This window comes from Delphinus delphis, chromosome 1 (genome assembly GCF_949987515.2).
Source record: "Delphinus delphis chromosome 1, mDelDel1.2, whole genome shotgun sequence".
Classification (NCBI taxonomy): Eukaryota; Metazoa; Chordata; class Mammalia; order Artiodactyla; family Delphinidae; genus Delphinus; species Delphinus delphis.
Genome location: NC_082683.1, coordinates 42267028 through 42292390, shown reverse-complemented (window position 1 = coordinate 42292390; position 25363 = coordinate 42267028). Strand labels below are relative to the sequence as shown.

The 25363-nt window shown below is 38.8% G+C and overlaps 1 protein-coding gene across 1 annotated transcript in view; it reads right to left on the bottom strand.

The window, feature by feature from the left end:
• Positions 1–22656, bottom strand: part of RNF11 (ring finger protein 11) — a 38894-nt gene extending 16238 nt beyond the window's left edge. The window contains exon 1 of the mRNA XM_060021811.1: positions 22049–22656. Coding sequence (XP_059877794.1) covers positions 22049–22171 — 123 coding nt within the window. The 5' untranslated portion in view covers positions 22172–22656. The remainder of the gene's footprint in view (positions 1–22048) is intronic.
• Positions 22657–25363: the final 2707 nt, after the last annotated feature.

The window sequence follows — 25363 nt, the reverse complement described above, 5'->3', positions numbered from 1 at the left end:
AGTTTTAGCTCTTACTAAAACTATAGTATATGAACCATTGAGTTTATTTTTGTATATGGTGTGAAGAAGGGGTCCAACCTCATTCTTTGTGAATATGCAGGTGTCCCAGCACCAACTGTTGAAAATTGTTTTGAAAAGGCCTACATTTTAATGTGAGTTTTCCCAGAAGCCTAGTGAAATATTTCAGGGAGAAGGTTAAAAGAGTAAGGATTTTATAAGACTGCTTATTTTAAGCAAATGGTATCTCTTCAGGAGGTGTAAAAAAATTAGTCTGACCAATTATGTTTTCTTTGTCCTCTAGTCAAATCAGCTGCTGAAGCTTCTACATAGCTGGTTCTTATTTTCTAATGGACTATGCATTCAATACCATATCCCTGGGACTTCCCTGGTGGTCCAGTAAAACTCCACGCTCCCAGTGCAGAGGACCTGGGTTCGATCCCTGGCCAGGGAACTAGATCCTACATGCATGCCACAACTAAGAGTCCACATGCCGCAACTAAAGATCCTGTGTGCCACAACTAAGACCTGGCACAGACTAAATAAGTAAGTAAATAAATAAATAAATTTTTTTTTAAAAAGCATGATCCATAAAAAAATACTGCTCAACCAGTCTTAATGAAAATTTTAAAAAAATACCATATCCCTAATACTTGCCTTCTAATTGTTCATGTTGTTTCATGTAACATACCCAAACATAGAAAACAAAGAAAAATTATAATTGTCTTACAGTGATCCTCTTTAAGACACACACCTCAGATCTCAACATTGAGACTGTACTAAATAAATACTGAGATGCTGATACTTGTCCACTAGACTGCTCAGATTATGCTGAGTATCAGCACCTACAAATCTTAAACTAGAAAATCAGGTTTAGTCTTTAGATTCTTCCTCAAGCTCAATTCCAGGGGTCAGGTCATCAGGAAATCTCTAACTAGTAAGCAGAATATGGAATACAGAGTGCTTAAGTCCTTTTGCTAATGAACCTCAAAAAAAAAAAAAAAAAAAGGCTTCCTAATACAAATATAAGTAAAACGAAAGTTAAGATTACTAGAGAGATACTAATGTTCCCAAATGTAAAGTTGCCCTAAGCAAGGCTATCTACCCATCAGCCAGCTATTTACCCATCAGCCAGCTATTTACAACTTATTTTCAAACTGAAACTGTCAACATACTACTTTTTCATAAAAGCTCCCCTGGTTCAATTTCTAGATGAGAAACACATCTCAACATCTCCTCTACCCCTACTACCATCAAGAATCAAGAAACTTATCCTGGAATATCAAGAAATAACCTGAATGTATAGGAGAGTAATATGGACTTAATAGATTTATAAATTTAATGGTTTTTAAAAATTGGAGCTTTCAAAACTACAGTAACATGAGAAAATGCTTATAAAATGACACTGAGTAAAAACTAAAAGTATGCAAAAAAATATAAGAGAGTAATATTATACATATTTTTAAATATTTGCATTTGGGAAAAAAGCATAAAACTCAGTACCCTTTAGGTACTTATCACCCATTCCTCCTTTTCCCCAGCCTGTTTCTATGGACTTACCTATTCTAGATATTTCATATAAATAGAATCACAGACTACATTACCTGACTTTTTTTTGGTGTCTAGCTTCTTTCACTGAGCATTATATATTTGAGCTTCGTCCATGCTGTAGTATGTGTTAAGTCCAATTTTAAGATATAGTGAACCAGTCATACATAATTCTTTTGAGTTTCTTGCATGTAGGGTACTATTAGCTAAACAATATTTGGTTTCAACAATGCAACTTGGAGTGCAAAGGTATACAAATCAGTGGAAATTAACTGTTTTTTATACTTAAAATGTAAAACTACAAAGAAAAAGGATTGTTAAATTTCACAATATCTTTTTAAAGTATACAAACCACTTCTAGTTTAGAATTATGTAATGAAATCCAATGATACACGCTGTGTACCATAAGTCAGGAAAACATGGCTCAGTGTGGTGTTACAAAATAGCTGTGTGACCCTGTCACACCCATTCAGTCAAATATCTAAGAGTATAGGACATCAAATGTCCTTAAATTTTTGTTCTTTATATTAAATAGCTGGCACTGAGGAATCACTGTTTAATAGGAGACCTGGCAGCAGTAGACAAGATATAATGAAGAAGGCAATGAAAGAAAGTAAGAACAGAAGTTTGAGATGATAGACGAGAGGTTGTTAATTGAGATCTGGGCTTAAGTGGGGTATATAAATTCCTTGAAATTGCATGCAAAATTCTGTGCACCTTCCCAGGAAGAGGACTTATGGTTTTCAGCTTCCCAAGAGTTATTAAATAACAAAAGGGTTAAGAGACACTTCTGTGAACTTGGATGGCTGCCACAGAAACAGAAAAACCAGTTGAAGGAATATAAGGAAACATTTCAAACAAAGAGATAAAAGAAATCTTGGTTTTTGACACCTGAACACCCAGTCCTTCAAGAAGCCATCTCACAAAACTGTAACCAAAAGTTAGCTGTCTCACTTCAAGCCTCCTCTAGCACCTGTCACCCGTATGACTTTGTACTGTTTCATGTTTGATCTTATACTTGGCCCATGGTACCTAACAGTGAGAGTGACCTCCCAGAAAGTTAACCCACGAAAGTTAACTGAAAAAATTATAACCACTTTCAGGTGCCTTAAGTCAGTGCAAACAAATTTATAATTTAGACTTATGCATTTTTCTATTTTACGTTAAAATTACACATTCTATAAATAAAAAACAACAGTAGAAAACTGAAATTCTTTGGAAATTAGGCAGTAATGCCTTCTCATAGAGCTTCTGAACCCAAAACGCAGTATTTGCCCTAAAAAGGACTTCTTGCCCTTCACTTCAGATGGGCTAGATCTATTTAACCTTGAATGGAGGGTCCTCATTTGAGGCTACCAAAAAATAGTCTTAATTCTTCACTATCAAAAGGTGATTTCTGAAAATGACTTTTGACTGACAAACATGTAGTTTAAAGAGTTTTCCTGGCTATTGTCTCCAACTTTGGTCTAGTGACTCCCTTACCTCCATCTAGTTTATTGACCTGGCAAGAGTTTCCTAGATGTGGTATTTTAATTCCTGCTTATTTGAGCAAGTGAGTCTCCACACATCAGCTCTTTAACCTGAGTATTAAAGTTCAGTCTGCTGGCCCAAAAATGGACCACCTAGCTCTCTGTATCCAGATCATTTGGACCACTTAACTTTTAGAGTCAAACATACAGTCCTGCTCACATGTGCACCTATCTCCAGTTAGTGTTTTCATCTTGTTAAAATAGAGGTTCTATCAAAAGAATGGTAATGACCTAAATGTCCATCAAACAGGGAACTGATTAAATAAATAACAGTACACACAATTAATACTATGCAGCCCTAGAGAAGAAAGAAGCTTTTTATGTACTGACAGGGAAACAGCTTCAAGATACAGTGTGGAAAAAAAAGCAACATGCAGAATTGTTCTGTGCAGCGGGCCACTTTTTGTGTAAAGGGGTCAAGGAGGACTACTTGTATTTGTTTGCATGTGTATAAAATCTCTTGAAGGATATACAAAAAACATTAACTTTAGTTGCCTATTAGATGTGGAACTGAGTGGCTACAGAACAAATAAGATGTCTCATCCATACTTTTCTAGAATTTGACCATATGAATATATTATTTAAAATCATTAAAAAATAAATTTAAAGATTGTTTTCTTTTGTGTAGGCCAACCCTACTACCTCTGTTTGGATTCCATGTGCTTCCACCTTCTCAGAAACCTTATACTACAGATTTTTGCTGCTCTCCATATTCAACTTCTTTTCACTGCATCCTTCCCATCAGCTTATAAACGTAAGTCTTTCTCATTAAAACAAACTAATCTACCATCGATTCCACATCTAATTATTGCCCTATTCCTATACCCCTCCCCTGCTTCACAGCCGATCTTCTCCCAAAATAATCTGTTCTTGATGTTTCTATATCTCAATCTCCTGGAAAAATTCTTACCATACAATCCACTACTAAGTTCTGCTGTTTTTGTCTCTCAAATATCAATAGAATTCATCTATAACTCTTCATCTCTATTGCCAACACCCTAGCTAACAATATCTGCTAATGCAGTGACTTCCTAAATAGTATATATACTCTTTGTTCTCAGAGTCCTTCTTTAAAAATACCCCCCTCCCAACCCCACCTAAAATCCTTCACTGGCTAGCTTTCCTCTGTTCTAGGATAAAGTCCAAAATCCTTAATAAAGATAATAAATGTACAGAACCTGGCACAAGCATCTTAATGACTATTCCCAGGGTACAAACATGTACCCACTTCTCCAAAATGCTCTTTTTAGAGAGGCAAGTTTGAATTCCTAAGGGATTTTGTTTGAAATTCCAGACATAAAAAATACTTTAAATGTATTTCATAATCTTATCTTTTTGGTACAATATCTTGGAGTCTTTTTCTGGACTGCAGGTCATGACCATTGTGGATTGTAAAATAAGTTTTAGAGGGTCAAAGCTAGGACTTTTTAGAAAATGAAATAGAATATACAGAATATATAATAGTAAGGGTCAACACTGTTTTATGAAACTTGTTTCCGTTTTTACAAACTGAAACATGGTATAAAATGTATTTTTTCTATTTTGAGTTGCCAAAAATATATCTGAACCCATGGTCTAAGCTATTTGAGACTATGATACTACTGTTTTCCTATGATTCAATTTTTTTCATCTATGACTAAGAAATTATACTTCAAGTTAACTTTCAATAGGTTTCAGAATTTCAGCCATTTTAAAATGGCTCTATTTCACACTACCTAATCTTAAATGAGGTCTGATAATTTACCTAACAGTGTTGCAACAGCAAAATTTAACTGAATACCTATACCACACACCTATCAGAACTCTGTGGCTCAAACCCCAAAGGCTTTGCGGTTTCTGGCAGCAGAGATATGAGCTCATTACCTGCAACTCAGAGACTGCCTCTCAGGGATTCTTAACCTTCTTTGTGGCATGGAAACCTTTACCAATCTGATGAAAAGTCATGGATTCCTTCTCAGATAGTGCTTTTGAATGGATACATAAGATTACCAAGGAAATTAGTTACACTGAAATACAGTTCTATTCTTGACCCTATGAGGATCTGTGGACCTAAGCGTAAGTATTCATCAATATAAAGATTACACCGAGTTTAAAAATTTATATGTAAGAAGTCCTAGGTAACTAAAGCACATTTTAAGAAATACAAAGCATTTTGAGAAACAATATCTAGGAACAAGAGAAAATTCCAGATAATGAAACACAGTGGGGGATGGGAGGTGTATGTGAAAAATGAAATACTGATAAGCTTACCTCAATATTAAGGAAGGTTTCTTCCCTTTCTCTATTTCTCTACACTCATGTATATATGGACTTCCTGCTAAAATCAACTTTATTTACTTAAGCAAATTTCTGCAATGGAAACTCTAAAACTAATTTTTTGAACCTTAAAAAAAGTACAAGGTGCCCATATATACAAATCCCCAAACAGTTTATTCACAAACAAAAATGCTGCTCTACTCATAGGTACTACCTCTGGGCTCTCTTCTATTGGCAGCTGCTAGGAAATATTATGACAAGCCTAATTATCTGATTTTCCAATATGCAGAATACTAGAAGAGTTACTATAAGGGGAGCTGCATTAACAGCAGATGAAGAACCATCAGACAGTGGGAAGACAATGAGAAAAAAAATTATAAAATGCTGGTACAAGAATTAAAAGCAGAAGGACTTCCCTGGTGGCGCAGTGGATAAAACTCCACGCTCCCAATGCAGGGGCCCCGGGTTCGATCCCTGGGCAGGGAACTAGATCCTACATGCATGCCTCAACTAAGAGTTCACATGACACAACTAAGGAGCTTGAGTGCCGCAACTAAGGAGCTGCTGAGCCACAACTATGGAACCTGAGAGCCGAAACTAAGGATCCGGCGAGCTGCAACTAAGACCTGGTGCAACCAAATAAATTAAAAAAAAAAAAAAAGAAAAGAATTAAAAGCAGAACAGATTTCATTCAGTAACACAAATATTCCTACATAATAAGACTCTGGGGCACCATTCTATCACCTACAGAGAATAATAAACTAATCCTTCTAGTATGTTTTGAATCAGTAAAATGAGATGAAAATCTGCTTATAAGTCAGTATTTCAGTGATTTATGGGGGAAGGAGTGAGAATGAAAAGGGAGCACTGTGAAGTTTGAAAAGACCCAGCTGCGAATCAGTCTTAGTAAGACACTGTTACCAAAGACAGTGTTCTGGAATAAAAAAAAAGTTAAAAATGTAAAACATATTTTAGAAGGTCTCTATCCAAAACTTATCTATCCAAAATAAACTGTTTGAATTGGAAAATTTCACTTAAATTTAATTGCAGTTATACTTTCTACAACTGGATCCATTCAATTCTCCTGTGTGATTTCAATAACCCATCTTTTTAAGTCTTGTTTTTTAAGTCTCCTTGCTCCTTCATTACCCTGAACAGACTACTTATCAGTACCTATGGCTTCAGGGCCCTCTTAAGCTTCAAATCTACTTCTATTACTTCTATGTTTAAAAAAATATCACAGGGCTTCCCTGGTGGCACAGTGGAGAATCCGCCTGCCAATGCAGGAGACACAGGTTCGAGCCCTGGTCTGGGAAGATCCCACATGCTGCGGAGCAACTAAGCCCTGTGTGCCACAACTACAGAGCCTGCGCTCTAGAGCCTACGAGCCACAACTACTGAAGCCTTGTGCCTAGAGCCCATGCTCCGCAACAAGAGAAGCCACCGCGATGAGAAGCCAGCACACCACAACGAAGAGTAGCCCCTGCTGGACACAACTAAAGAAAGCCTGCGTGCAGCAATGAAGACCCAATGCAGCCAAAAATAAATAAATAAATTAAAAAAAAATCACAGTAAAAGGCAAGAAACTAGGATACAAATGACTAGTGGAGATAATGCTAAATAAAACACATTCACACTATACTATAAATTAGCCTCAATCAGGAATTGGTGCCTTAATATCAATTAATGGCAAATGTACAATGTTTGATTTGAGAGAGAAAAGTTAGACAGGGAGCCCTGATCACCTAAGGGAGAAAAGAAAGGTGAAAGGGGAATCACCAATTGAGGACAGAAAAGAGGACACTGGAACACCAAAAACACACTTTGTTAATTTTAGCATTTTACTGAGTGACAGTGGTGTGTATTTTCAAATGACAAAATAGATGTTATGCACAGGGACGTTTCTATCAATTTAGCAGAACACTGCTGTGCTATATGAAACTTACCTTTATATGATTTAGGAGATATTTTTAGAAGACCCACTTTATTACAAGGGAGTCTCATTACCTCAATTATTACATATAAACCACTTCATTCCAATATTCCATTCTTTTGACAGATTCACTCTACTGGAAAAGGATTCCCAGGTCCCCATGACTGCCTTTGAGTCAAATCCAGTGTTACCATATCTATTTTGATTCTCTACTAGTCCTCTGCCACACTGTGCAATTACCTCTACCATCTAAAACTCAATTCTCATAGCTGACTAGCTCTACTGCTAAACCTATTTCTTCATCTATAAGATGAGAATAACACTCACTTTCATATAATTATTATGAAAATTAAGAATTTCCAGTTTCTGATCTAGCATGTAAGCTTAGAAGTCACCACACCACCCTAACAAAAAAATCAACAACTCTTCTTAGATCGGTCAGAGAGCAAACTGCTGATCCCAAAACTTGAGAGACAGACGGATACAGAAAATCACAACTTACCAGAGCAGAAACCTGTCAGCAGAACCAGTGCTGGGGTAGGAAAACCTGAACTGTAATTCTGCTGGGGACTGTATGATTACTAGGGGTTCAGTGTGAACAAGTCTGAGTTAAAAACTCCAGGGGGACCCCACAGTCAATTCGTAAGTTTTATTTCCATGAGCTTTGCCAGGTCCTCCCAGTGAGTATCAGAGAAAAATTCCCCTCATGCTCCCAAGAGGAGGAGTGGGAAAGGAACCATTTTGATATATGCCAGAGCATTCTATTCTTCTTCACCTAAGGGGGTAGAGGCGGACACTGAGAAGCACTGGGAATTGCAAATTAAAACAAGCAAACAAAAACACCACTTACACCTATTAGAACAGTGAAAACTCAAAACACTTGACAGTATCAAATGCTGGTGAGGATGTGGATGGAGCAACAGGAGCTCTCCCTTACTGCTAGTGGGAATGCAAATGGCACAGCCACTTTGAAAGACGGTTTGGCGGTTTCTTACAAAACCAAACATACTCTTACCATATACAATCCAGCAATTATGCTCCTTGGTATTTACCTAAAGGAGTTGAAAACTTATATCCACCCAAAAACCTGCACATGGATGTTAACAGCAGCTTCAATCATAATTCCCAAAACTTGGAAGCAACCAAGATATGCTTTAGTAGGTAAATGGATAAACTTGTGGTGCATCAAGACAATGGAATACTATTCAGTGCTAAAAAGAAATGAGCTATTAAGCCATGGATAAACATGGAAGAAACTTCATTGCACGTTACTAAGTGAAAGAAGCCAATGTGAAAAGGCTACATGCTGTTTGCTTCTAAATATATGACATTCTGGAAAAGAAAAACTGTGGAGACAGTAAAAGATCAGTGGTTGCCAGGGGTTAGGAGGAAGGGATGAACATGTGGAGCACAGAGGATTTTTTAGGCAGGCAAAATATTCTGTATGATACTATACATAACGGAGAATCCATGTCATTGTACATCCGTCCAAACTCACAGAGTATACAACACCAAGCTATGGATTTTGGATAATAATATTTTAGTGTAGATTCATTAAAAAAAAATTAAATGTGGCCCTATCAAAATCCCAGTTGGTTTATTTTCAGAAATTGACAATTGATCCCAAAATTCATATGGAACTATAAGGGACTAAGAATAGCCAAAATAATGTTGAATAATAAGAACAAAGTCTGAAGATTCACACCTCCTGATTTCAAAACTTACTGCAAAACTAGTGTAGGACTAGCATTAAGAATAGACATGTAGGGCTTCCCGGGTGGTGCAGTGGTTGAGAGTCCGCCTGCTGATGCAGGGGACATGGGTTTGTGCCCCGGTCCGGGAAGATCCCACATGCCGCGGAGCGGCTGGGTCCATGAGCCATGGCCGCTGAGCCTGCGCGTCCAGAGCCTGTGCTCCGCAACGGGAGAGGCCACAACAGTGAGAGGCCCGCGTACCGCAAAAAAAAAAAAAAAAAGACATGTAGGGACTTCCCTGCTGGTGCAGTGGTTAAGAATCCACCTGCCAATGCAGGGGACACGGGTTCAATCCCTGCTCCGGGAAGATCCCACATGCTGCAGAGCAACTAAGCCCATGTGCCACAGCTACTGAGCCTGTGTGCCACAACTACTGAAGCCCAGGTGTCTAGAGCACATGCTCCACAACAAGAGAAGCTACTGCAATGAGAAGCCCATGCACTGCAACAAAGAGTAGCCCCCACTCATCGCAAATAGAGAAAGCCCGCACACAGCAAGGAAGACCCAACACAGACAAAAAAAAACAAATAAAATTTAAATTAAAAAAAAAAAGAATAGACATGTAGGGACTTCCCTGGTGGCACGGTGGTTAGGAATCTGCCTGCCAATGCAGGGGACACGGGTTTGATCCCTGGTCCGGGAAGATCCCACATGCCGCGGAGCAACTAAGCCCGTGTGCCACAACTATTGAGCCTGCACTCTAAAGCTCGCACACCACAACTACTGAAGCCCACATGCCTATAGCCAGTGCTCCACAACAAGAGAAGCCAAGAGTAGACATGTAGATCAATGGAACATAACTGAAGAGTCCAGAAATAACCCCTTAACACTTAATGGACAATTGATTTGGGGCACAACAATGGGGAAATATTGAACAAATGGTGCTCTGACAGGATAGTCACATTCAAAATAATAAATTTGGGGCCTTCCTTACACTACACACAAAAATTAACTCTTAAAAGAAAACACAGGAGTAAATCTTTGTGAATGTGGGTTAGGCAAAATTTTCTTAGACACAACACCAAAAGCTCAAGTGACAAAAGAAAAAATAAACTGGATCCACCATAATTAGCAATTTTTGTGCTCAAGTAACACCATCAAGAAAGTGAAAAGACCATAGCAAAGGAAACCATAAACAAAACAAAAAGACAACCCACAGAATGGGAGAAAATATTTGTAAAGAAAGTGACCAACAGGGATTAATCTCCAAAATATACAAACAGCTCATGCAGCTCAATATCAAAAAAAAGCAACCCAATCGAAAAATGGTTGTTGGAAGATCTAAATAGACATTTCTCCGAAGAAGATATACAGATGGCCAAAAAGCACACGAAAAGATGCTCAACAGGGCTTCCTTGGTGGCGCAGTGGTTAAGAATCCGCCTGCCAATGCAGGGGACGTGGGTTCGAGCCCTGGTCCAGGAAGATCCCACATGCCACAGAGCAACTAAGCCCGTTCACCACAACTACTGAGCCTGCGCTCTAGAGCCTGCAAGCCACAATTACTGAAGCCAGCACGCCTAGAGGCCGTGCTCCGAAACAAGAGAAGCCACCGCAATGAGAAGCCTACACACCGCAATGAAGACCACGACTAGAGAAAGCCCATGCGCAACAAAGACCCAATGCAGCCAAAAATAAATAAATTAATTAATTAATTAAAAAAAAAAGATGCTCAACATCACTAATTATTAGAGAGATGAAACTCAAAACTACAATGAGGTATCACCTCACACCGGTCAGAACGGCCACCACCAAAATATCGACAAACAATAAATGCTGGAGAGGGTGTGGAGAAAAGGGAATCCTCCTACACTGTTGGTGGGAATGTAAATTGGTACAGCCACTATGGAGAACATATGGCGGTTCCTTTTTTTTTTTAAAACATCTTTATTGGAGTATAATGGCTTTACAATGTTGTGTTAGTTTCTGCTGCATCACAAAGTGAATCAGCTATATGTATACATGTATCCCCATATGCCCTCCCTCTTGCATCTCCCTCCCACCCTCCCCATCCGACTCCTCTAGGTGGTCACAAAACACTGAGCTGATCTCCCTGTGCTATGCAGCTGCTTCCCACTAGCTACCTATTTTACATTTGGTAGTGTATATATGTCAATGCTACTCTCTCACTTCGTCCCAGCTTACCCTTCCCCCTCCCCATGTCCTCAAGTCCATTCTCTACATCCGTGTCTTTATTCCTGTACTGCCCCTAGGTTTGTCAGAGCCATTTTTTTTTTTTTAGATTCAGTATGGCGGTTCCTTAAAAAACTAAAAATAGAGCTACCATATGATAAGCAATCCCACTCCTGGCCATATATCTGGAGAAAACCATAACTGGAGAAGATACATGCACCCCAATGTTCACTGCAGCACTATTTACAACTGCCAAGACATGGAAGCAACCTAAATGTCCATGAACAGAGGAATGGATAAAGAAAATGTGGTACATATATACAATGGAATATTACTCAGGCATAAAAAAGAATGAAATAATGCCATTTGCAACATGGATGGACCTAGAGATTGTCACACTGAGTGATGTAAGTCAGACAGAGAACGACAAATATCATATGATAGCGTTTATACGTGGAAACTAAAAAAATGTTACAAATGAACTTATTTACAAACAGAAACAGAGTCACAGATATAAAAAACAAATTTATGGTTACCAGGGGGGAAAAGGGGGGAGGGATAAATTGGGAGATTGGGATTGACATATACACATATATATAAAATAGATAACTAATAGGGACACTGTATAGCAAACGGAACTCTACTCAATACTCTGTAATGACCTATATGGAAAAAGAATGGATATATGTATATGTATAACTGATACACTTTGCTCTACAGCAGAAACTAACACAACATTGTAAATCAACTATACTCCCATAAAAATTAAACCACCCCCCCCCAAACTACTCTATCTGTAGGAACAAGCAGGAGAGATCACTCACAAAGATCTAATAATGATATTTGAAGGTTTTTTTGCAGAAATGATGGAAAAGTACAAATAAACTATGAAATTTAACAGGGTATGCTTGTTAGGGTCTCTAGAAGCAGAAAACAGCTTTATAGGGTATAATTACAAAATCTACTGGCTTTTTGTTTGCATTCGCTTCCAAAGATTCTGACAACAGTCTTAAAACAGTCTCAGAGTAGATGACTATCACTGTCTTCATTCGTCTAAAATTCTGAAATTCTCATCACCAAAACAGCTGTCAGTCTGCTCCCAGTAATGTTATGTTCTTCTGAAAAATACCACTTCATACCCTTTCTCTGAGCGCTTTCAATGGAAGGATTATTCATGTCATATATGTTCTCTGTCTGTAATTAACTAAGAGGAAGGGACATAAAGATTTAAAGGAAGGTAAACACATGGTTACCAAGGAGGAACGGGGGAGGGGATAAATTAGGAGATTGGGATTGACAACAGATAACTAATAAGGACCTACTGTATAACACAGGGAACTCTACTCAACACTCTGTAATGACCCATATGGGAAAAGAATTTTAAGAAGAGTGGATATATGTATAACTGATTCACTTTGCTGTACAGCAGGAACTAACACAACATTGTTAATCAACTATACTCCAATAAAAATTAATTTTTAAAAAGTGAAAAGACAGTCCACAAAACAGGAGAAAACTTGCAAATCTCATATCTGACAAGGGATCAGAATATATAATGAACTCTTACAACTCAATAAGGATCTGAATAGACATTTCTCCAAAGATATACAAATGGCCAAGAAGCACGTGAAAAGATGCTCAACATGAGCCTTTACGGAAATGCAATCAAAACCACAATGAGGACTTCCTGGTGGCACGGTGTTAAGAATCTGCCTGCCAATGCAGGGGATTCGAGCCCTGGTCTGGGAAGATCCCACATGCCATGGAGCAACTAAGCCTGTGCGCTGAGCCCGCGCTCTAGAGCCTGCGCTCTAGAGCCTGCCAGCCACAACTACTGAGCCCGCGTGCCACAACTACTGAAGCCCGCTTGCCTAGAGGCCGTGCTCTGCAACGAGAAGCCACCGCAATGAGAAGCCCATGCACTGCAATGAAGAGTAGCCCCCACTCGCCGCAACTAGAGAGAGCCCGCGTGCAGCAACGAAGACCCAACGCAGCCAAAAATAAATAAACAAATAAGCTAATTAATTAATTAAAAAAAACCCCAAACCGCAATGAGATACCACTTCATAGGCACTAGAATGGCTATAATTAAAAAAAAAAAAGATAATAAGTTTTGGTGATGATGTGCAGAAATTGGAACCCTTGTGCACTGCTAGTGGGAATGTAAAACCATACTACAAGTGTTTTCGAAAACAGTTTGGCAGTCCCTCAAAAGGTTAAACATGGAATTATGTGACACAGCAATTCTACTAGGAAGTGTATAACCAAGCGATATGAAAACATATCTGTACAAAAACTTGCACACAAATGTTTATAAAAGCATTCATAAGAGCCAAAAAATGGAAGCCCAAATGTTCATCAATGAAGAATGGCTAAACAAAATGTGGCTGATCCACACAATGAAATGCTTCACAATAAAAAAATGAAGTCCTGATACATGCTACAACATAGATGAATCTTGAAAACAGTAAGAGACCAGCGACAAAAGACCACATATTAGTATGCATACTGGTATGCACTTCTCATTGGGGAAATGCAAATTAAAACCACAATGAAACACTTCTACACACTTATCAGAGTGCCTAAAATAAAAGACTGACAATACCAGGTGCTGGTAAGGATGTAGAGCAAACAGAACTCTCGTATATAGCTGATAGGAGTGTAAACTGGTGAAACCACTTTGGCAACTTATTTTGAAATGCATCCAAAAATAGGATGGATTGATAAAGGGACAGGGTATGTGTTAAAACAAATATAGCAAAATGTTAACTACAGTCTAAGTGGTAGGAATATGGGTATTCAAACAATTCTGTCAACTTCTCTTTGTTTTTGAAATTTCCATAATAAAATATTGTGGGAAAAACTAAATATATACCTGTTCCATTACCCAGCATTTCCACTCCTGAATATAAACCAAATAGGTATTTACGTATATTTTAAAAAATGTTCACAGCACATTCATACAGTCAAAAACTAACACAACCCAAATATGTATTAATAGTAAAATGGGTTTTAAAAGTATATTTATACAACTGAATCCTCTACAGCAATGAAAAATAATATGAGCTACTGCCACAATATGGAACATCATAACCGAATTTCACAAACAATGCTGAACGAATTATTTAAGTTCAAAACTGGGCAAAACAAACAGAAGGTGGTAAGAGGTCAGAACAGTAGTTACCTTTGGGGAAGGGGTATTGACTGTTAGAGGAGATATGAGGGAGCCTTTTGGGGGGTTGGATATTGGCTATATCTCGATGGTGGTTATAATATGTAAAAGGTCACCGGACTATATAGTTAAGATGTTATTTATACTATTAAAAATATACTCTTTATTGTATATAAGCAATAAAAAGGTTTTACACACACACACACATATTATACTTTAACTGTACAACATTATACAACTTCCTCTAAATTCATGCTCACCACCTACTGATTATTCTTCCAGCTCCAAGCTCCCCAACTCATAGTTTAATCAGGGCAGCTCTTTTGCTTTTATTATTTTTTACATTTACGTTCATCATTTGATGTCTTCAGAAGCTAAAGAGTTATTTTGTGATCCACTGCCCTATCATAAATTGATCCTCCAACTTAAAGTCTCAAGTTTAATACTTGATTATACTGTTTCACACTGAATAAATGCTTCATGTATATACATTAATCTTGCCTCCTTAAAGTGGTAGATCCTTAAGGGTAAAGGACTCATTTCTCCTTTCACCTTGGTGCCCAACACATACCTGCTGACCGATAGAAGAAATGAAGTATCAAGTGTCCTGGTTTTTATCCTTAAAGCCTTGCCATTCAGTTTATGGTAAACTGCTTTTTTTTGCCACATATGTAAGAATTAAATTGTTATACAAAATTACATGTAATTTTAACTAATTGGATCAATTATAAAAGTCTCATTCTTCTTAAAGCCATTCAGCTTCATAAGAATTCATAAAGTTTTAATAAATTTAGGAACTAATATATCTGGAGGATTGCTTTCTTCATTCCCACATCTTCATATCCCTTACTTACCTTACTGTATGCTCTCTGGATTAAGTAACAAGATAATTACTCAACTGCCCCTGGGAGCACACTCCATGTTGGCTATTTAATTAAAAGATAGGTATATGTGCATTCATATTAAAATGAACTCAAAGTATTTTTAATTGGTTACAATAAGGAACTCTTCTAAGACTTGAAAAGCAACATACCATAAAGTCAAATTGAATATCAAAACCAAAAGGTCAGGCAGATTCTCCAAGAGCAGAAAATATATTTAGTTCTCCCTTATCACTTTACTTTTCAACAGCATGTAGCAATTTCTTCTGCCATTAAAAACACACACACTTTGGCTATCTATGTGCTAGCTTTTCCTCACATCTTTCACTCACATTTCCACTCTGAGTCTTTAGTATCTTTACCACCTCACTCTTGATTTCATTTACATCACAACTGCAAAAATCCTGAATACTGAACAGGTTCACAATATCATAAATATTTGTTAAATTCTATATTAAAAGTTACTGACAAGGAATCAACTTCTGGAAATTTGTCACAGCCTATTTTTTAATAATCTGTTGATACAGGACAGAAACACATAATCCCTAACTCTTTGCTTGAAAAAAGGTAATACACAGAAGATAATTACATTCAGAAACGGCTTGAGGCAAGATGACAAAGAAATACAACATCTAATTCCAACTGTATTTACAATCATCCTCTTTTCACTTCCTTCCTCATTTCTAGAAATTTTGAACTTGGCTGAGACAGTAAAGACAGAAAGAAGTGGTACAAGTTGAAGAAAAAGAAGTCAGGGAAAACCTATAGTAGCCATTCTGTGACAATTTTTCTATGTAGAAGGAACCAAATAAAATTAAGATCTTTAAAAAAAATCCCCTCCTACCTAAAGTATTATATTATGATTTTTAAAAGATCTAAATTTTACAAAAATATATCCTAGAAAGTGCTAACTAAAAAATATTTTAAGAAAGTCAAGTTCTCAGACCTTATGTACCAAGTACTCATTACCCCTATCTTCTCAAGTTACCCTATAATTGGCTCTAGAATTAAACTGACACACAGACTGTCCTACTCTTAAAGGTGCTCATACATTCTTAATGGCAAAGAATCAGCCTTAATTAAAGGACATCCAGAGGGGTAGATCATGCATAAACAAACAAAACCCTTGTAACAATGGTTACAAATAAATAAGCAAAGATATTTGCTTAGTTATTAAAAAAAAGAAGAGGCAAGCTGGGCTACACAGAACACAGACCAAACTCAAATGAAAACAAGGTAAACAGATTGACTTTCCCAAAGCTTATGCACATTATAAATTAGAAGTGACAGGACAAAACTGAATATAGTCAGATAAAATAGTTAATGTGGGAGAGAAAAATAGCAGAACCCTTTAAAGTACAAAAGCCAAACACTAAAGCACAGGATTCTGGGAACAATTTATAAAGACTCGAACAACCGTAAGACTTCACACTCACAGAAAAACACAATAACTGATTTTCACATTTACTCAAGTATTTGAGTGCCTGCTATGTGAAAAGCACAGTTCTAGCAATGCAAAGATGAATCATCAGACTTGGATTCTAGTAGGGTACAGGCAACATTGTTATAAATAATTAAAATCAAATAGGAAGGGTAAAGAAGTGTATAAAGAGGAGTATTCTGGGCAACAGGAATAGAATGAGCAAAGGCAGAGGCTGGAAAGCAGAAGGCATATACAGAACATAGCAAACTTCAGTCTGACTAGACTATAGGTTTTATATAAGACTACGAAAAGCTGGAAAAGTATAAAAGAAGCCAGATCATAACTCTGAATGCTAGGACAGATCTTCAGTGATGAGTCGGAAAGAATCATTAAGGATTAAGAGGCAAGGGAATCTGATTTGGATAGAATTTACTGAACAATAAATGGTTGGGGATGAAATGCATGGAAGAGGAGACATCAAATAGGTAATTGTGAGAGGTCATGAAGACCTCAGTTCCAGTGGTGACAGTGTAAGAGGGAGAAGGCAGAGTTCTAAGTTAGACACCGGGTGTCTACAATGTGTAAGGTACCATTCCACTCCACTGAGAAACTTTTAAAATCTTAACACATCATTCTCACTTTTAAGGAAACGGTAATCTGGAAAAATAATAAATGTTAAAGCACCGAGAGCTAATAAGATAATACATGATTTCCAGATAAATATTACAAACAGAAAATACTATACTTGAAGAAATCAGGAGAGGGGAAAAAAATGGTCAGTGGAGGATTTATTAAAGAGGTTGGAGTTGATCTGCACCTCAATGAAAAGGTAAAATTTCAACAGGGGAGGGATAAAATTTCACACAAAGGGAGTTTTTTTAAGTTAAATAATTTGTTTAATAAGAGCAAGATAGGTGAGATACACTGAGGTAATTTCCAACAAAATAGTAAACAAAACACTAATACATAAAAAAAAAAATTAACTACCTGAACTTAACTTCATAAAGATACCAGAAAAACAAGTTATTATTACTATTACAGCTCTGAATGCTTAAAAATGAGTATCTTCTTATATTCTAGATCTTTAAATGAGAGGGGTTACTTTTAATGAGTTCTATAGGAGAGACCAAGCCTTAAAAAAAAAAAGTAACCTTCAGTCAGTTTGAAATATCCAAAATGTTATGTTTTGTTATTTGTGAAAGAAGTTCCTCAAGACACAACATAATCTGATAAACTCTCTTCATATTTTACACGTGATATGAACCAGGATATGAACTCAGACCCATCTGACTCCAAAACCAGAGCTATACTTGCACTCAGAGCTGTATTACCAATAATTTTTCTTCTGATTTTAAAATCTCAAATGTATTAATCACAAAGTGCACAGCAGAAGGAAGAGATGAGTAAATCTCAAACTATATAACTACTGCAAAAGTGAGAGATACCACTTTATTTATATATGTATATATATATTCAGATTAAAGTACTGTAAAGTGCTTTTTTGTTGTCAATGAATATTAATTTAACAGAGTGCCACTCCCAAATTAGTCATGAGAAATGGGGGTTTTAGAGTGACTAGTTAGTGGTTTCTCAATCTGTTCACTTACACCTTTCAAAGCTGGGCTACCTACCTGGCCCTTTCCTCTTATCAACCTTCATTCCTCAGCCTTTCATGACTTATCCTCCCTCTCACAACCCTTCTAAGACTGCCCTTAATGGGCAGATTTCCTCTGTATTCTTTTTAAACATTCAGGAAGGAAAGAGTAGACGACGTACCAAATTTGTTTTTTACCTTCTAATTCAAGAAAAGCTCTAACTTCTTCCCTCCAATTTCTTTAAGGACAAAGATTTAAGTTCTTTCTCACAAAATAAACATTTTGTTATAGAATATAAACAAGATGGAAAAAACCTATTTTATCAATAATTATTTTAAACCAATGCCTATATTTAATATTATTGGGATTTGATTTTTAGGATTGATTCCTTAAAAATGATCCATTATAAAGGAAAAAGGCACTAGGAATGTGCATAATTCTTACAAAACATTCTACTGCACTTGCCTCAAAATAAATATATTAAATCATTTAAAAGAAATGCAGTCATTCAACCAACAACTGACTGCCTAATGTGTGCCAGGCACTATTTAGGCACTTGGAAAACAACAATTTTTTAAAAACTCCCCTTTCCTCAGGGAGTTTACCACCTAGCAGGAGAAGACAGATAATAAACAATAAATATAATAAGTAAAGACAATGTGTTAGAAAGTGATAAACGCTATGGAAAAAAATAGAACAAGGTAAGCGAGAATTCCCGGGTGCCAAGGCAAGTGCACTTTCAAATAGGGTGGTCAGAGAGGGTGTAAGAAGGTGTCATTTGACTAAAAACTTGAAGGTAAGGGAGTCAGCCATGATGATACCTGGGGGAAGAGTACTCAAGGCACAGAAAAAAACCAGAGTAAAGGTCCTGGAGTATCCTAGAAACAAGGAGGCCAGAGGAAGCCAGCAAAGGGCAGAGTAGTAAGAGGTGTCATAAGAGCTCTGTATGGGAGCAGAGGGTATCGATCATGTAGGGTTTATGGGACACTAAGGAATTTGGCTTTTACTTTGAACGAAATGAGGATCCACAGAAAGTTGAGTAGAGTGTCATGATCTGTTTTACCATAATCACTCTGGATGATGGGTTAAGCATAGACTAAAGGGAGGGTAAGGGTGAAAGCATAGAGACCAGTTAGGAGGCTACAAAAGAAACCCAGGAGAGAAATATGTACTTCCCATCAACTTTGACCACAGTAGTGCAGTGCTTACATTTAAGCATAAATAGATAAAACAAATCTCAGATCCTGTTAATAAGAAATAACTGGATGTTACAGAAGTTTTTTTATATAGAGCTCTTGGCATATAGATACATTGTACATCTTTTCTTTTAACCATTCACTACAGAGAAATACCAAGTGTGTTCCTTTATAATCAGTTATTCCCTCCATGAATTTTTTAAAAATCCTACTGTAACTGAGACTATTCTTTAAGGAAATAAGCCAATATTTCTGTAGCTCTGTCAATTATACACTATTTTTGAAGAAAAAAATAAGTCACTTCTATCCACTGAAAATATAAATCATTTACCTTGGATTAGTGTTTCTCAGATCACCTGATTTACATTCCTAAAAACTTCAATTCCTTCAGGTAAGACAAATTTCTACAAAAGTTTCTCTTTTTATGCTTCTATCTTTAAAGAAATTACTTCTTTCAAATTGATGCCAAATTTGCATATCAGTATCTGGGTCGTTCATTTCAGGAAATGGCAACCACAAAAAACTCCCGCTGTCACAAACATGTTTCAAAAAACGTTCCTTCATGACACCAAAAAAACTCTCTTATCATCTTATCCTGCTGGAAAAGGCAAATACAATTCCCATAAATTCTAAAGAAGTTATTCTTAACACTGTATTTATCATAAGGATATAAGAGAAAGAGTGTAGAAAGTCAAAGATATTTGACTTGCCTAGAAGGGGGCTAGGGAACATGGAAGGAGATTTTGAAATAAAAACTCATACTTCTAAAAGAATTTGCTTATGAAACTGAAATAAGCACACTGTCCTATAGCATTTATGAAGGAAACCAAGAGTGAAATATAAACTATTTACTTGCTTCAAAGACTCAGAAAAACATCTAGACTTAGCTTGGATTTTTTAAGAGACTTCCCTTGTGACAATTCTTTGGAAGGAATGGGTGTGTAAATTTACAAAACTGAATTCAAATTCATTAATTCACTCAACATTTAAGTGCTTATGTGCCAGAAATTGCACTAAGCAAGGGGGACATAGTCCCTGTTCTCAAGGGCTTACAGTCTTCACTCACTCCAGTTACTAAGCGTCTACTATGAGCCAGATGCGTATACAACAAACAGGAAACACAGGGTCCCTACCTGCATACAGCTTATACTGGAGAAGGAGGGAAATGCCTCAAGAATGAGACACACATCTAACTAAACAAGGATAACATTCAAGTGTTAAATGGGCTGCTTATGAAAGTGTGGACACTTCCTTCAGGGGGGACACAAAGAAGGAAGTAATGGATTCAGGGTGAGAGGGAGGGGAATGTAGGGACTTCAGATACAGTTGAGTCCTCAAAGAGGATTACGCTGTTCACCTGCTGACTTTGGGGGAAGGGCTCCAGAGGGGGCAAATGGAGCTAAGGCAGAGATGTGTAAACAGGCTGTTGTACTTGATAGGCCTGGAATATGAATGTGAAAGAGAAATCATGGAGACTTCTCTATGCCACAATTAAAAGACTGGACTTTGTTGGCATATATGAAAGGCCCCTGAAGGGTTTTATCCAGAAAACCAGCATATGTGATCAGGTTTTTCTGGTGTGGTGAGACACTGATTTACATAGGAATGAGAAAAGAATAACACTAGATAATGATGTCACCACATGAAACAACAAAGGAGACTGCCCAGTTTGAAAATTAAACCCCATTCATGAAAAAAATTAAGCTACAACTATCCAAGCCCTTCTGGGGAAAAAGTTTTTAATCAGCATCATTTAAAATTGAAAAAGTAGAGGAAAGGTTTATATATATTACGGATTATAACAGCTGCATATCTATTTTGAGTTTTCTAAAGCAGTCTTTAGCTCTTTATTAATTGTGTAAAGATATCTGGAGCTGCTGATTGCTGTACAAAAAGCAGTGAAGCTATTTAGAAGACAAGTCTTTGATACAAAGGGAGAACCACGAGTAACATAAGCTATTTCTCAGGTAAGGTTTGAAGGTTTCCAAAGTTCAAGATAAGCAAGTTCTCTTAAGTCAGCGTGTTTAAAAGGTGTGTCACAGGGGTGGAGCAAAAGGAGGGATTAAAAATTAATATAAACATATATAAAAACAAGTAACTCGATGTTGCTAGAACCAAAATCACTACTTGGAAATCTCCCAAGCAGAGGGAGAAATGAACGCCTACCAGATCCAATGAATACAGACAGACAGGAGGGAGGAGAGGATGATCACACTTGAAAGTATAAACGGGGGGGGGGGGGGGGGGGGAGGGGGTAACGACCTATCCAGAACCCAAAATCCAGCTGGCGATGCGATGAGGAAATCACCTCCAAACCTCACAGTTCAGGCATAAAGGCAGGAAAATATCACTTCCAAACTCCACCATTTAACCACCAGCCACAGGCCAAGGGGATATCACACATACTCGAATCCCAGAACTCAAGGACAAGTACCATCCCCACGCAGTGCTTGAGGGGAGGTGAAGGATTCCCCCTATCCTGAGGGTGGGAAGCAATCACCCTCACATCCAGCCCTAAGGGGGTCAGTGCTCCTCAGGCCAGGGGCAGTGACAGCCCCGAAGATCCCACAATCTCAGCCAGAGCTGCCTCTACTCCTCGCACCCCCGTTGCCCAACACACACCCTCCCCTACCTGATATGGCGGCGGCGGCTCCTGATCCGGCTCCGTCCCCTCGCCAAAGCTAGCCCGGTCGGACTGAGACTCGTGAAGCAGGGAGATGTCATCCGAAGTGGGGGACTTCAGGCAGTTCCCCATCTTCCGGGGCTGGGGTGTGTGATCTAGGGGAGGAAGAAAGCAGTAGCGGGGTCGTTCGCACGCTCCGCCGTCAGCCTCGGTCAGAGAGGTGGGGTCGGGCGGCAGGCCGGGGCTCAGGCGGCGACGGCTAACCCGCCCCCCGGCGCCGCCGAAGAGCCGCTCATGCCAGCCCCCGGGGTTGGGGGCTTAAGGCTGGGCCGCGGGTTCCCTGGGGTCGCGGTGGTAGCCTCCTACGAGGCGGCGGCGGCGGCGGCGGCGGCGGCGGTGGGGGGGGGGGGCGGGGAGACGAAACACTTCCCCACCCCGCCCCCCCGCGGGGCGGCGGCGGCCACGGAGCTGCTGGGCCTAATCCAGGTCAGGAGGGGGGGGCGCGGCCGTCGAGGCTCCCTCAGCTGCTGCCTCAGCTGCCGCTGCCCCCGCCGACGCCGGAGCTGCAGCCGCGGGCCTCATCCTACTCCGCCTGAAAGCGGCGGCGACGGCGGCCAGAACGAGGCCAGCTGCGGCCCTGCGTCACGCCGCCGTGCGTGCTCTGGTCCCGCCCCCGGCGCTGGGAGGCGTGGGCGGCTCTCAGCTGCGCGTCCCCCCCACCCCGCCTCTCTCGCCTTCTCCAGTCCTAAGCAGCTGTTCCTGGGCCTGCGTCAGTTTCTGCTTCTCTGACAGTCTGAGACGTGACTCCGAAACCAATCCTGCGTCTCCCGTGCCTCCCCAGACGCACTGCGCCCACCTCGCTTGTCTCAGCTCTTACCTGTGCGCTGTTTTGACAGTCTTCTCACCACCTTCAGCCAAGGGATCTATTTTTAAACCCGTGTATGAATGGATCACTCCCATGATTAAAATGTTAAAAGGTTTACCATTTATCCCTTCAGAATAGAGTCCAAACTCACTAATGAACCTTCCCTACTTCCCCAGTCACTTCCTAAACCTCCTACATCACAGCCAGAAAGATTCTTCTACCAATTGTTCTATTTCTTTCCATTCCCACCACCATAGTACAAGTTACCATCACTTCTCTACTGTAATACATTGAACTCTTTCCCCTGCATTCACCATTGCTCCCATTCAATCCACTATTTGTACAGTTGAGTTACCTTTTTTAAATGTAAATATGATCATGTCATTCCCCTAGGGGGAATTTAAGCCTTTTAAAACCTTCAATGGCTTCCCAATGCTGTTATGACTAAGTATTAATTGTTAAATTGTTTACAAATCTGGCTACCTCTCCTATCTCATTAGCAGCATTGTTCCCTGCATATTCTAAACTCTAGGATGTCTAAATAAAGTAGTTTCAGTTATCTAGAGGACTATTCCCTCCGGCTGAGGCCTTTACCCATATTTTTTCTCTGACAGAAACTCACTTCTTCCCACTCCTGACCTTATACCTCCCATTAAGCTAAACTTTATCCCCACTTGTCTTCCTGGACTCAACTTTGGTGCCACTGGGAAGCCTCTCCTAACCCTCCAGTCTGGGTTAGTTGCCTCCTCTGTGCTCTCAGTCCCTGAGCTTCTCTCTGTCACAGGCTGATCAAGCTGAATCATCTGTACCTCCTCTGTGCAAGGCCTGGCACATTGCCTAAGGCAGTGTAGGCTTTATTCTTGGTTGAATGAACAAAGAGCTCAAGAAGCAATGTATGTAAAGGAAGGAAAGAAAGATGAGAATGCTCCTAATAGTCATTCATTCAACAAGAGACTAAAATTGGGTCTTGACTCCATTTCTTTCATTCATCATTTACTGATTTTTTAATTTTTTCTCTAGACCCTATGCTAGGCACTAGGGAAACCTGGCTAGTTCCTGATGGAGCCCAGAATCCAGATGGGAAGACAAGTAAACAGATGAGTTCTTCTGTCACCCACTACCAAAGGTTTTTAGAGGGCACAGAAGGGAGTGATTAGACCATTGGGTGAGGATCAGAAAGGATTCTTGGAAGCAGAACAGTGTCAAACTGGCATGGGCCTAAGTGCTCTAACTTTGGAGTCCCTATTCTATAAAATCACGTATTTTATTTAAATGCACTCATATCTCATATTAAATATAACCAGTTTGCTATTTACCCTCTTTTCCAAGACTTGCCTTCCTTCCTATTAATGGCTCCCACCTAAATAGGTGTATCCCTAATGCCATGTTTTTTATCAGAATCTTTCACACATCCCCAAGAATCATTACTTAATTCTCTGGCTTGGACAAATAAAATTATTTGGGAGGAAATTTTCAGGCATTTGCCTCTTTTCTCCTATTGCCATTTTCCTTGTCCCCTCTGAACTATTACAACAACTTCTTAATGAAGCCCTTGCCTCTGCACCATCAATCCATTCTCCACACTACTACCATGAAAAATGTAATCAGAGAGCATTCATAGACTTGTGGTTCAGAAATTTAGCATGGCACTAAGGCCTTGAACCATTTGGTCCCATCCTAATCTCCCATATGACTCTGACTCAAACCAGGCATCCTATATTCCAGCCATATCACACTACTTACCATGCCCTCAGTTTTCACTGTGCTTTTCCACTTCTGATCTTTTGCCATGCTGTTCCCTTCTGTTGAAATCCAACTATCTTTAAGACCCTCCTTAAATACTACCTTCTTCATGTAGCTGACCTCTATTTCACTTAGTTGGAATATATATAACTATGTAAAATAAACGGGATCCATTATTGTATTATATTGTGTATATCTATATAACATATGTGAATATTTTAACATAATTCATATATATAAACAGATATGTGTGTGTATATATATATACATATATATATGTATAAAATCATAACTTCCATTTATTAGCCTGAGCCTTGAAAGGTTAATGTTGACATTCCTGTTTTATAGGAATAGAAACATGGCTATTCAGGGGTAAAGCCAAGATTTGAATTATATACCAGTTGCATTTATTAGGTTGTGGGAGGGAACTACAACGTTTTTTCAGCCTGATATTCCTTTCTCAGTGTATAAAAACAAGAAAATGGGGGAAGACTTACCTTGAATGCCTTTAGCATCTACATGTATCTTTGTAAGGAAGTAGTTATTCAATGATCTTTCTTCCTAATCCAGATTTAGAAAAGAACCCTTGGGAAGTGTCCTGTAGACCAGAGAGTGTGATCTAATCACAAAACATAATTTTAAATAAAAAAAGTAACCAAGACCATTGAAGTGACAAAGACTCTCCTAGACCCAACTCTAGTCAAGCTCCTCTAAGC